The following is a 14416-nucleotide window of genomic DNA, read 5'->3' on the forward strand; positions in this document are numbered from 1 at the left end:
CACAGCGATCTAGGTATCTGTGCAGACACACAGAAGCCTAGGGTAACATTCATGGGCATGCCTGCCTACACTCACGCGCATACGCCTACACATGCACATTAGGCACGACACAGACACATGGAGACCCAGGGAAACTCACATGAGCATGCTCACCCAGACAAAACACACCCACAGATGATCATGGATAAACCTAAATCTCCACACAGACACATATCCTGAAGCTCTAGTTCTGATGTGTGTTCATCTCCTTGCCCCAGCCTTCTACACACACACATTTGGTCTGTACGCCCCCATCCCTTTGCCCTAGACACAATCAAAAGCTATGATAACCACCTGGTATTGGCAACGCCCATGGCTATCTTCCCCTGCACCAGAGAACTTTCCGTAGGCAGAGGCAGACCCATCCTAGGGTATGCAACAAGTAGGTGCCAAATAATGTTTGCCACATGAACAAATGATTCTTATAGTCTGGGCAGAGGTGGGCTGTGGAAGTGCCTATAAGATCCTGATGGAGCTTCCAGATAGAGGAACTCATGGAGATTTGGGGAGAGGGCATGAAAGGTCCATTTTCATTCCCATACCTTGCCCTGTGCATCTCCTCCCTCTGGCTTTTCCACTTACATCTTTTTACAATCATCTGGTGATCTAACAAGTTAAAAAAAATCCTGACTACAATGATAACACAATTACATTTCAAAATCATTTATCGACACATTGTACCCAACCCTCACAACAATACTATGGTGTGGGTAATATGATTTCCACTCTATAGACGAAAGAATCCACGAACTCCAGTTCACTTCCAAAGGGTCATGTTCACGTTGTGATACATGCATTTTTTAAAGAATATGCCAGAAAGAGGTGTCAGTATGGTGGGAACAGAGCAAGTGAGGGAGATTGTGGCTGGAGTTGGGGGTCAGAGAAGTTAGCAGGGACCAGATGGAGTAGGGCCTTGTGGGCCATAGTGAGTGATGATGATGGACCAAGGGAGGTGGAAGAAGCTATGGCAAGAAGTAGGCAGATTTGGAGTCCCTTCTGCCTGCAGGATTTTCGAATGAATCATCTACTTAGTCATTTGTACATTCTTCATTAAATCTTTGGCCTGTTTAAACAAGGTCATGCCGTGAGGTCTGGAGTCAGAGTGCCTGGGTTCAAACTGGGTTTCCACTATACTCTTGGGAAAGTGACTTAATGCTTCTGAAACTTGGCTTCCTCATCTGTAAATATGACCACCTGACCCAACTCTAAAATGGGTGGGGTTGGGGGAGTGCTGTGACATCTGCCAGGAAGGTCCCTTCCTTCTCTCTTTCATTACAGAAGAATGAAGATTTCCCTTCACCCCCCACCCCCAGGGATGTCTCAACTCCTTGAGGTAGAAGTAAGGCTCCTCTGCACTGTCTTCATTTCCAGCAGGAATGAACATACAGCAGGGGCTCCAAGAATGTTTTTCTTTGTTGTGCATTGATGAGCAAAGACTCTGAAACATACACCCTTGACATATCGTTGTAATCAGTACTGTACCCATGTTTATAATGGGTTTATAACTCACACACACATATCCGTGCCACCTTAATGTGCACACACACACACACACACACACACACACACACATCCCTCACAGATTGTTATGGTGCACATGGTTTTAACTCCACACACACTCCATATATACTCAATACATTCTTAATTCTTGCACAGACCCACAGAGCTGCATATCACACATACAATGCACACATACAGCCAAATGTCCACTTTCTTGTAAACATATGCCTTCCTCATACCCTGTAGAGGCAACCAGAACCCCTCACTTTGGCTCATGCCTCCCAAGACAACCAAATATTCATCAATTTCACCTTCATCCCAACCCATCGACTGACCCATTTTACACAAGGGAGAATTGACCCAAGGAAATGAGCACCCTGACAGACTCTGGGTGTCACACATCTCCCATCGGAAGTCTCCTCCCACACAGAGGTGTCCTCCCTTCACTCACAGCACAAAGTCCTAAGCTCTGCTCCTGACATGGTGTTTCATAAATGTTCAGCCCACTACCTTTCTGTGCCTGTTTCCTCCTTGGTTATGCGGGGATAATAATATTGACCTCATGTGTCCCTTATAGATTAAACGAATCCACGCTATGGAAAGTCTTAAAATACCACCAGGCACAAAGCCTGGGTTTGTTCCCTTCACTGTGAAGACACCTACCATTCTGCCTCTTCTTCCCATTCCCCCATGATGTCCGGCGCTATTGTTAGTATACAGTAGGCGTTGGTAAGTGTTGAATCAATGTTCAAATGAAAGGATCACCCATTCTAGTCTGTTCCCTCGCTCAGATGTCCTCTCCTACCAATCCTCCTCCACCTGATGCCCAGACTTAGCTCTAGTATACAGTAGATGCCAATAAGTGTTGAATGAATGAACAAACTCTAAAGGGATGTGTCTGGGTTTGTCTTTGGGGCTCCTCTGGCAGATGCTGACTCTGGCTTCTCTTTGCCCCTGTCCCGGCTCAGAGCACCTCGTAGGCACTTCCTCAGCCCGCCCCCCGCCTCCCGGAGCTATTTGTCGCCGCTAATTGCGGTGTTGGAGCTGGGCTGTTGGGAGTGGGTGGGTGCAGGTGTTCGCTCGGTGGGGGGCCAACCCCAGCCACCCCTCTGCCGCGGTTCTTTGCGGGATTGACGCGGAATCTGCCAGGGGAGGGAGCTTTAGAAGGCGGGGAGAAGGAAAACAAGCAGGCCGGCCAATCAGAAAGTGCCTGCCAGGGCGGGGAGCCAATCAGGAAGCCTGTAATTCGTAATTCGGCGCTCTGCAGAGGTACGTGCTGGGTGCTTCAGGGCACTGCGGGTTTGCGGGCAGACGTCAGGGCTATGGCAGGGACAGATACTCGCCTTCACTCTTGCCACACTGTGGCCATAGTAGAAAAATACTGTTTTCCACCACAGGCCGCTGCAGCTTTGCCCGCGCGGTGCTCTTTGGCCGAGAAGATGCTACGGCCCCACTCTTGGGGTAGAGGCTGGTTTATTTAAGTCTGAGAGGTCAGGGAGTCAGAGTGGAAGAGAGAGGTGTTAGAGCTTCTCATCCTCAGGGTTCATTGCAGGGAGGTGCGTGTAGACATGGCCGTTTCTCCTCCACCATCATGTGCTGCCCCTGCAGCACATCGCACTTTACCAAAGGTTTCCCCCAGAAGGTCACATTCTTCTCACCCTGACCTTCGACCGGGGTAATGGTGGGCCTGGTGCGTTAGAGGGGGAATGGAGAAGAGAAGCTCAGGAAAGGCAAGAATGCATTCAACAAACTCTTACTGAGCGCCTACTATGTGCCCAACACTTTTTTTTTTTTTGGCTGAGCCCACGTCATACGGAAGTTCCCCCAGCCAGGTATTGATCTCTCGACACTGTAGCCACATGAGCCACAGCAGTGACAACACTGGATCCTTAACCACTAGGCCACCAGGGAACTCCCTCAACACAATTTTTTTTTTTTTTTGCCTTTTCCAGGGCGGCTCCTGCGGCATATGGAGCTTCCCAGGCTAGGGATCTAATCAGAGCTGTAGCTGCCAGCCGACACCAGAGCCACAGCAACACAGGAGCCGAGTCGCATCTGCAACCTACACCACAGCTCACGGCAACGCCAGATCCTTAACCCACTGAGCAAGGCCAGGGACCGAACCCGCAACCTCATGGTTCCTAGTCGGATTCGTTAACCACTGAGCCATGTCGGGAACTCCCTCAACACTATTTTTTAGCTGTAAGATATGGGGCAATTTCTTTATCTCCCTCATCATGCCCCAGGTTCCCTCATCTGAAAAATGGGAATAATAACCTCACTGGGCTGAGGATAAATGAGTCGGTTCAGGTAAAGTGCTCAGAGTCCTGTCTGATACAGAGTAAGTATTCAGTAAATGCTGGGAATTGTTATTTGTTGATGTGAGCTGTCTTATCTCTGAAACCTTTTTACATCTTTCCGCATGCCCACGGGAAAAAACTCAAATGCCTTGCCCTGGCATTCAAGGCATTTGTTGTTGGGCCCAAATCCCTGCCCCCAAGTCAATCTCTAGCTCTCGCTTCCACTTTGTTCAGACTACGTCCCATGTCCAGAATGGTCTTTGGCTGGGTTATTTCTCCCCTGAATCAACAAGCCCTCCACTCACTCCCATCCTGAGTCTCTCAATCAGTCCTTTCTCCATTCACTCCCTTCCTCTGTTGAGTCCTTTGTGCCTCCATTCAACACCTCTAACTCATCTTCCAGACCCACCCAAAGCCCCACTCCCAGAGGCCAGATGGCAGGCCTTCTGCAAGTTGGGAAGAGGCCATTTAATCTAGTGGCCTGATGATAAAGAAGGGAGGAGTGAGTGTTTTAATCTTCTCCAATGCCTGGGCCACCCTGGCCACCTGGAAACACTTCAAGCAGCTGATCACCTGTATCTACTACTATGCTCACACAGTCCTGGCGATAGGAAAGCCTTTCCCTACTCCTTCTTGCCAGGGAGGTCCAATCAGCTTCCTGGATCCAGATTGAGATGGCGGTGCCTTTTCCACACACCAACCATTCCTCGGAGGCCTTTTCTCGGGGCCCTGTGTACCTGGATCCCTTGGGGGAATACACGGGATCTGGGTTCTGCTTCTCTGCAACTGTTGCCCAAAAGGCCTTAGAGTGCCTCGGGGCATGGGTGACTGAGAGAATGAGAAGGTGAATGGAGACATGAATGACTGAGGGACTGAAAGAGCAAATCCAAGCTTGAGTAACTGAGGTAGCAGAACAAATGGACACAGGAAGAATGGAGTGAATGGGAGAATGGCTGAGTGAATGAGTGAAGGGCCTGGAGCCTACTGATTCTCCCTTCAACCTCCACTTCCTCAGCTTTTTTAGTTTCTCCCCTCTTCCTGCAGCGAGGAGATGGCCCTTGGCGAGGCAGGCACCTTGCATCCAGTGGTGGAAGCCCTGGTTAGGGGTAGCTGACTCTCCAACCCTGAATGCTGACATATCCATATCATGACCCCCTCCGAGGCATGCAGCCCCCCTCACTCACGGGAAATTGGGGAGCTTGGGCTGGCAGAGGCGCTGGCGGGTGCGGACAGGGCTGGGGCCACAAGGAGGTATGCACAGCCCCCAGGTACTCCACTCGGACCAGGAGGCTTCCTCTGCAATGAGGGGAGGGGTTCCCGAGTCAGAATTGGAAGTCTCAGTGGGATGGTGACAGAGAGGCGGCAGGGATGCGCGGGGTCCGAGGCAGAGAATCAGAAAGCCTGTATCCCCGGCATGGGCTGCCCCACCCCCACAGCATAGTCTCTGGGGCCACTCACTGAGGGGGCAGCGCTGGATGCTGTAGCAGTGCCGGATGTCCTGTTGTTCCCCAAGACATCGCCGTCCGTCAAACTTGCGGCCTTTGCAGATCCTCGAGCGGGTCTGCTGGCCTGGGATCTCCTGGCAGCTGATGTGCTTTATGCCCCGGCGGACGCAGTTGCTCCACTCTCCCCAGAGCCCCCACTCTCCATCCACTGCAGAGATGAGGCAGCTGGGCTCATACCAAAGAAGGGAGCCAGCGAGAGGGCTTGGAGGAAGGAATGGGGGCTGGGGTGGGAGTGGGAATGACCAGACGTGGGAAAGGGGGATCAGAGATGGAACCAAGGCATTGGGGCCAGGAATGGAGAAATTAGACGCAGGAATGAGGTATTAATAGCAGGAACTGGGCAGCAGAGATGGGGGGCAGGGCTTAGGCATGGAAATGAGGCATCTTGGGGTGCTGACCAGGGCAGGGCACAGCCGTGTTGCAGATGTGGGTCCGAAAGGCTTCGCCGACACAGAAGGGGCCCCCGTGCTGGGGCACAGGGTGATCACACGACCGTTGTTCTCGGGTCTGGCCCAGGCCGCAGGTCACAGGGCAGGGACTCACAGCGCCCCATGGCCCCCAGCCCCCAGCCACTGTTGGTGGAGGATGGAAGTGAGGGGAAAGGCCACCTCCGTTGCCCCCCTCAGCCCCTAGACCCCTGAGGCAGATTTCCCCTAGACAAAGAGCTCCATGGTCACATGGTCACATGGTCTCAGATCTCTGTCCCCTGAAATGGTAGAGCATCTGTGCTTCAGTCAAGAGCAGAGGGTCAGAGGCCTCATCCCCAAGTACCTGGGCAGGGTGGCAAGCCGCTGCACATCCGCTGGTCATTGGCTGACCCTGAGCAGGGATTCCCGGGAGGCTTCGTGGAAGGCTCAGGTGCTGTGCACGTGCGTTTTCGTCTCTCCACAGGTTCGCTGGGTCCACCTTTGCAGGTGCTTTGGCAGGGGCCCCAGGGACCCCAAGCAGCCCAGGCCCCGTGTGCTGTGATGGGGTGGGGGATGGGGAGATGCCAAGTGTGGTCACGCATGCTGAAGTCCTCCCACCCTGGAAGTTCCCTGCTGTAACTCCTGGACCCACCCCGCATGCCCGAATCATTGCTCTGTGGTTGCCCTCACTCACTGGGGCAGACCTGTTGGGTGTCACAGTCCTCTGATTCCTGTGCCTCTCCTGGGCAGTGGCCCCCACACTTGGGGGTGGGGCGATCACATGCCCGACGACGAGTCCGGGTCCCTCTGGAGCAGGTGGCAGAGCAAGGTGCCCAGGGCCCCCAACTGGACCAGCCGCCCATCTCTGTGGGAGGGAAGAGGGCGACAAGATGGAGGTGGTGGTGCCATTCAAGGGTCCGGGCTTCCTCGTGTGTCCCATATCAGCTAACCCTGTCCCCACATCTTCTGCCACACGTGGCCCACCATCCATCATTGCTCATCTGGACGATTGCAGTAGCTTTCACACTGGTTCCCCGGCCTCACTCCTCAACACGTGCAGTCTGTCTTCCTAACAGCAAGAGGGGCCTGCCACAACCCAAGTCGGATCACATTTCTCTGCCATCACTACATCACTCCATCACTCAGAATAAAAGCCAAACATCCTGGAGTTCCCAGCGTGGCTCAGCGGTAATGAACCCAACTAGTATCTGTGAGGTAGCTTTGATCCCTGGCCTCGCTCAGTGAGTTCAGGATCCGGCGTGGCTGTGGCTGTGGCTGTGGCTGGCAGCTGCAGCTCTGATTCTACCCCTAGCCTGGGAACTTCCATATGCCACGAGTGCGGTCCTAAAGAGACAAAAAAAAAAAAAAAAAAAAGCCAACATCCTCACTGTGGACCACAAGGCTCAGTCCCCCTCTGACCTCCCATCCTGCCACTCTCCTTTCAGCCACAGTGGCCTCTTCCTTGGTGCCTTACAAGCATCGGGCACACCCACCCTCAGGGCTTCTGTGCTGTGATTGTTCCCAGGGCCCGCCCGCCTGGCAGAGCCTCCTCACCAGGACAGCATGGCTGGTTCTCACAGGCCTGCAGCTGCCACTGGAGGGTCCCCAGCTCCACATTCTCAGGGCACTGCCCGCCCCAGCCTACACAGCGCCGGTGCCGCAGCTGGGAGCCTTCGGTGCAGGTCACTGAGCAGGGGGCCCATGCGGACCATGGTGACCATTGTGGGGGCCTGCAGAGAAGAACACACGTCCCATCCTGGTGGGCTCTGGCGAGGATGGGGTAGGGGACCATAGAGTGTGGGCAGGCACAGGTGGGATGCAGGATGAAGGCATGTGGAATGGAACCATGAGAGTATCCATCTTTTAGGGATGTTGGGGGATTGCACGGGAAGAAGTAGGCACACAGGGAATACTTACATATCATTTCCCTTCATGATCGGGAACCTGGAGTTTACCCTTTGAAGTCCCCCAAGGACAGTGGCAGGCACACAGTCAACAGATGTAAGGACTAGGGGCCCAGAACTGCTGACAGAAACCCACCAGGCCACGACAATGCATGGTAGCAGGCAAAGTACTTAATAAACGGGAGGCATCATCCCAATGAGCTCAGAGACCCCATCGGAAACACCCCAGATCTGGGAGTTTGCTGGGGTGGGGGTGGGAGATCTAGGGGTTAAGACAAGGCACTTTCACCGCTGCGGCCCCAGGTTCAGTCCCTGGTCTGGGAACTGAGATCCCACATTGAGCCACCGCGGAGGGCCACCAAAAAAAAAAAAAAAAGAAAAGAAGAAAAGAAATGCCCAGATCTATCCCCACGCCCCCTGCACGGCGCAACGCTAAACAGATGTGACCTGTTGAGGACGAGGGGCCCAGAGCTGCCTTCAGAAATCCCCAAGCTCCTCATTCTGGGATATACAGTAAGCAGTTAGAAAATACGTCTGGTCTAGCATACAGAAAGGGCTCAGTACATGTAAGGTGACATCAAGATTAGGAGACTCTATAGCACCACACTCAGAAATCCTCAGGCTTATAGCACAGGGAACTGTATCCAATCTCTTGGCATGGAACATGATGGAAAATAATCTGAGAAAAAGAATGTATATGTATGTATGACTGGGTCACTATGCTGTACAGCCGAAATTGGCACGACACTGCAAATCAACTCCTGATTTAAAAAGGTATAATAAAAGGTGTTCCCATCGTGGCGCAGTGGTTAACGAATCCGACTAGGAACTATGAGTTTGCGGGTTCGGTCCCTGCCCTTGCTCAGTGGGTTAAGGATCTGGCGTTGCCGTGAGCTGTGGTGTAGGTTGCAGACACGGCTCGGATCCTGTGTTGCTGTGGCTCTGGCGTAGGCCAGGGGCTACAGCTCCAATTCGACCCCTAGCCTGGGAACCTCCATATGCCGCGGGAGCGGCCCAAAGAAATAGCAAAAAGACAAAAAAAAAAAAAAAAAAAAAAAAAAAGGTATAAAAAAAAAAGGAACATCCTCCCGCTATGCAATGTATCTGGTATTCCAGAAGTGCTCCATGAATGTGGCATCATAATCAGGGGTCTGGAGCTGCCCTTGAAATTTCCCAAACGCCCCCCCTCCCACAATGTGTCTGTATACAGTAGGCACTCAATAGGAGCTGGCATCACCATTAGAGGACTTGAGCTACCTTCAGAAATCCCTGAGCTGCACCCTGCCCGCAACCCTTCCAGTATGCAGGAAGTGCTCCATACATGCAAGCCATGGCAGTTTTCAACCGGGGGTGATTCTAAGCGGCTAGGGGATGTTTGGTAATGTCCAAGAGACATTTTGGTTGTTGCAAGCTGCAAATGCCATCGAGTGGGAGGCCAGGGATGTGACTGCACATCCTGCAACACGCAAGTCAGCCTCTCACAACGAAGAAGAATTCTCTGGTCCCAGGTGTCCACAGAGCTGAGGCTGAGACACCCGGAGCTATATGGCCACGATTGATCGGGGCCTCGGAGCCACCCTTGGCAATCTCAAAGAGCCGGGTCCTTCCTGCCTGCCCTCACACCCCAGGCTCCCCCTAACCTGCACGGCATACAGAACTTGCTGCTGGTCTCCTGGAAGGCGTAGTCAGCATTGAGACAGCAATCTTCCAAGCTGACACCCCCCCCAAGGAGGCCCTTGCACTTGCCCGAAGATTCCTCATACTGGGTGAAGCAGAGTACAGGGTCTGAGCCTGCAAGAGGGTGGGGGAGCACGGTCAGGGACGTCGTGGGCCCCTGGGCACCCCTAGGGGGGGCGGGGCCGGCCCGGGTGGGGAGGGGCCGCCCACTCACCTGTGGCTGGTAAGGTGAGCAGCAGCAGCGGCAGCAGCAGTAGCTGAGGGGCCTGCCTTTGGGTGGGCATGTTGAGCGCTGTACCCCGGAGAGGAGCCCTGGCTTTATGTGGGCTGACCTGCTCCTGGAGTCAGTGGAAAAGAGGAACCAGGGCCAGGAGGAACTGGGAGGGCGAAGGGCAGCAGGGGTTGCGCGCGGGGGCGGGGTGGGGTGGGTGGGTGGGGTTGTGGGGGGGGTGGCGCGCAGGTCTTTTCAGCTCCGATCTCTCCCTCGCCACCTCCGCCCCTGAGCTTCCTTCTCTCCTCTCCCCTCTCTCCCTCCTGCCTCGCTCTGGGCTGTTTTGTTTGTCGCCGCTGTATCCCCAGCACCCCAAGCCCCGCCCAGCCACCCTTGGGCGCTCAGTAGGGCGGCTCCCTGGACAAATTCTTACTGAGGGGAAATGGAGCCTGGAAGATGGAAGCCAGGCTGAACTTCCTGGCTGTGTGGCCTTGAGCAAGTCACTGGAACCTCTTTGAATCTCTGTCTCTCTCCACCTGTAAAATGCGCCATCTCTACCACGACAATGACGAGGACATGGCCAACCTCACGGCCGGGGGGGGGTGTCAAACGAGGGTGAGATGAGCGTGGGGGGCTCAGCGCATCCCTCCTCGTGGGGGCACAGCGGGCATCGAGGTAATTGCTTCATCGCCCATCCTGCCTGCACCACCGCCACCCTCATCTTTCCTAAAAGTGAGGTTCTTTGTGGTCAGCATGTGGACGGGAGGTCAGCACAAGGGAAGTGAGAAGGGGAAGTGGTTAAGAATGCGGGGAGGAGAATTCAGAAGGACTGAACTGGGCATGTCCACTTCCCCAGAGGCCAGCTGGGGATGCCTTCAGGGCTCGAGGAAGGGGTGATCGGCAGGGAACCGGCTTGGCTGTGTCCACCAAGTAACTTAGGTAGGTACTACCCCACCCCCACCCCCCGCCCCGCACACCCTACATCATAAGAGCATGTTGTGAAGATTGCCAGTTAAAACGTCTTTAGCCTAGTGCCTGGCATATGGCAGGTGCTGTTTGTCAAATACCCTGATTCAACATGTATCGAGCAGCTACTGGCTGCCAGGTGCCGTTCCGGGCCTTGGCCAGAGCAGACAAGACAGCCCCAAATCCTGGCCCTCAAGAGGTTTATGCTCTAAAAGAAGCAGACATTCAAGTGTCACCTCCCTCTTTGAAGCCTTCCCCAGCTACCCTCTTTGTAGGGCACCCACCACTCTCTAGCCCAGCGGCTCTCAAATCTTAGTGTGTATCAGAATCATCTGGAAGGTTTGTTCAATCCAGATTGCTGGGCCCTACCCCAGTTTCTGATTCTGTAGGTCTGGGGTAGGGCTCAAGGATGAGATTTTTTTTTTTTTTTTAGAGCTGCACCCACAGCATACAGAGGTTCCCAGGCTAGGGGTCCAATTGGAGCTGTAGCCACTGGCCTACACCAGAGCCACAGCAACGTGGGATCTGAGCCGCGTCTGCGACCTAGACCACAGTTCATGGCAATGCCGGATCCTTAACCCACTGAGCAAGGCCAGGGATTGAACCCGCATCCTCGTTGATACGAGTTGGGTTCGTTAACCACTAAGCCACAACAGGAAGGCCTCATGAATGTGAATTTCTAATAAACGCCTAGGTAACACTGATGCTGCTGGTTGGGGACCACACTTTAAGGGCCATCATTCTAGTCCCTGACCCATTTCTTCGTGGGTCTCATGTAGAAAAACTGTTTTTTTTTTTGTTTCGTTTTGTTTTTGTTTTTGTCTGGCCACACTCAGGGCGCGTGGAGCCAGGGATTAAACCTGTGCCACAGCAGTGACTCAAATCACTGTACTGGCAATGTTGGATCCTTAACCTGCTGCACCACAAGGGAACTCCAAGAAACTATTCTTCATAATCCTTATTTTACCGTTAACAATTCCAAAGCAGCCCATTTTCTACGAAGTAAAAGCGAGTTCTACCTTTTTTAAAAGGGGGGTTCCCTTGAACCCCCCTTTAAAAAAAAAGCCCCAATGAGTGAAACTCCAGAGCCTGCTTTAAAAACAGGAAACCCACCCCCCCTTTATTGGCTTTTTAGGGCTGCAACTGCAGCATATGGAAGTTCCCAGTTTAAGGGTTGAATTGAAGCTCCGGCTGCCAGGCTACGCCACAGCCTCAGCAACGGAGGATCTGAGCTGCGTCTGCAACCTACACCACAGCTCATGGCTATGCCAGATCCTTAACCCACTGAGCGAGGCCAGGGATGGAACCTGCGTCCTCACGGACCCTAGTTGGATTCGTTTCTGCTGTGCCACAACGGGAACTCCGGGAACCTTTTTAATGACCAAAAAGGAGTCTAAGAAAGTTCGGAAGGCAATGTCTCACATCCCCTGCTTCCACGGTGGAACACCATTCTGCAAACGAAAACCAGGTAGACGGATTTGATTTGGTCAGGTGTTAAAATGGAACTTTCTCAAGAATATTGGTCGTGTTTTATGGGTGATAAGGTGTGTCGACTACAGACGTACGGTTTCCTGATAACAGAAGCCTGTCTTTGCAAGTGTGCTTTGAACAAAGGGGTCCTGTTAAAGATTCTGAGACTTCAGAGATCGGTGCTGTTAACCTATGAAAACAAACGCGCCAGGAAACCTGTAATTCTGGTTGACTGCCTTATCTAATCCCCTGTTGCCCTAGTAATAATGTTATGATCAATACTTCCTCGACTGTATACATACGCTCTGGATTCTTGGGGTGGGGAGGGGAGAAGATTGGCGCCACTTTCATCCTCCCCCACACCTTTGGGCCATAAAATGACTGCAGATTTCTTATGAAAACAAAGACCGAGAGTCTTATCTCAGGTCATTATTGCAACACTACCTGATACGATGTATGTGTTTCTTGTCTATTGTGCTCGCTAACATACCAGCTCCACAGAGGCAGGGATTTGTGTCTGGGTTTATTAACCGCTGTGTCTGCGGGGCCTGGACGGGTACCAGCCAACAGTATGTGCTCAATAAATATCTGTGGAAGGAGTAAATAAATGTGATACACAGAGCTTTAGAGATTCTGCTAAAGGGCTAAGAGGAGGCATGGGGATTGGAGGTAAAAAAAAAATGGGAGCATCACCGTGAGAGAAGCAGGGGCTCAAGGGCCTGGACTGGACCAGGCCCCCTGGAGAGGGCCGGGCTCATGGGAAGCAGGAAGGGAAGCCCCGGCAAAGCCCCAGGGGAACTCCAGCATTTCGAGTTTTGGAGAACTGGGAGAGAGAAGCCAGCCCAGGGGCCCAAGGAGGAAGAGGACAGATGGAAGAGGGCTTTCCCCTAGGCCTGGCATATTCCATCCGCAGGCTCTCCCACACTATTTCAAGACTCAGTCTTCTTTCTTTTCTTCCTTTTTCTTTCTCTTTTTTTCTTTCTCTCTCTCTCCTTCTTTCTTTTCCCTTCTTTTGTCTTTTACTTAGGGCTGCACCTGCAGTATCTGGAAGTTCCAAGGCTAGGGGTCGAATTGGAGCTAAAGCTGCCAACCTATGCCACAGCCAGATCTGAGCTGAATCCGAGCCACAGCAACGCCAGATCTGAGCTGCGTCTGCGACCTGCACCGCAAGCTCACGGCAACGCTGGATCCTTAATGCCCTGAGCGGGGCCAGGAATCGAACCCAAGTCCTCATGGGTACTAGTCGGATTCGTTAACCACTGAGCCACGACGGGAGCTCCTCAGGCCATCCTTTTCTCATATACACCAAGGATCAGTGATTTATAGCCACTGCTAGTCTCTCTAGAAGCTGCTCACACACACAGAAATGACTCTCTCCCACCTCTTCACACTCAATCCTGTTTCACACACCCCGAGTCCCTGAGTATGCTAAGCGTGTCGCACACATACACAACCAGTGTCTTTCTTAGATGCTTAGTCCCCTTGCCTCTTATTTCTTCCCAAGCAGCTTCCAATATGCTTGGTCCTTGCTTTACACATACACTCTAATAAAGTCTCACGATACTCATGTGGTCACTAATTCACAGTCGCTACTAGGCTCCCACACACTCAGCCTCTCACGGCCCATCTTAGTGGCTTCGCCATCATTTGCTGGATGCAGGCAGTGTATCATGTACTCACAAACACAACTGCAGCCTCACCAGCTTCCTCGCACGATTTCTCCGTGTCTCATCCACTCAGTTTCGTTTTCTCAGTTTTTCACCAGCATGTAGTTTCTGGTTTCGGTCTCTCGTAAAATGGTTTGCAGACCCACACATTTGCACACGCTGCTCGGTAGCTGATTTTCTCTCACTCCGCACTTGTTTTTAGTTTAACTTCTTTAATCATCATACAGTAAGACTGACCTTTTTGGTGTCCAGTTCTATGATATTTCGGGGCAGGGCAGGGGGAGGCATAGTGTATGGTGGCTTCATGTGGGCTCTCAGTTCCCAGACCAGGGATGGAACCCAGGGCGCAGCAGTCAAAGTGCTGAGTCCTCATTACTTAGACCACCAGGGAACTCCCTAGGCTATCTTCTCTGTACTCACTGACTCGTACTCCCAGTGAGGTGAGGTCTCGCACGGTCACACCATCCGATCAAACACGTTCATGATCCCTGAACCTATGGGCTAAGACTGGAGTTGTGCCTGCAAATCAATTTGCCACTAGGCTCAGGTATGTACACCCACACCCACACAATATTACCACCTCTCCCTCCCCTAGTTGCAACCATCTTTTCTGTTTCTCATACAGGCTTTGCTAACTGGGCATGAACGGTTTCCATAAACGTGACCATGCATTCTGGTATCTCAAGTCTCAGGCACCCATCTGGCCTCGCAGCCACTTTCTGTCACACAATCAACCTCTCACACATCCGCTGCCGTATTCCTTCAGTTGA

The 14416-nt window shown here is 52.7% G+C and overlaps 1 protein-coding gene across 1 annotated transcript; it reads right to left on the minus strand.

Annotated features, from left to right (window-relative positions):
• Nucleotides 1-795: 795 nt before the first annotated feature.
• Nucleotides 796-9695, minus strand: CFP (complement factor properdin). The gene is made up of 9 exons (XM_003135053.5): nt 9547-9695; nt 9296-9446; nt 7306-7481; nt 6446-6616; nt 6116-6307; nt 5743-5916; nt 5298-5492; nt 5024-5135; nt 796-3226 (listed from the first exon to the last, which is right to left on the minus strand). Exons 1-9 carry the CDS (start codon nt 9614-9616, stop codon nt 3076-3078), a joined length of 1392 nt encoding a protein of 463 aa, XP_003135101.1. The 5' UTR covers nt 9617-9695; the 3' UTR covers nt 796-3075.
• Nucleotides 9696-14416: the final 4721 nt, after the last annotated feature.

Source organism: Sus scrofa, chromosome X, assembly GCF_054392235.1.
Source record: "Sus scrofa isolate SSC_HxYL_T2T_F1_AM1 chromosome X, Sscrofa_HxYL_maternal_Yorkshire_Landrace_v2.0, whole genome shotgun sequence".
NCBI lineage: Eukaryota > Metazoa > Chordata > Mammalia > Artiodactyla > Suidae > Sus > Sus scrofa.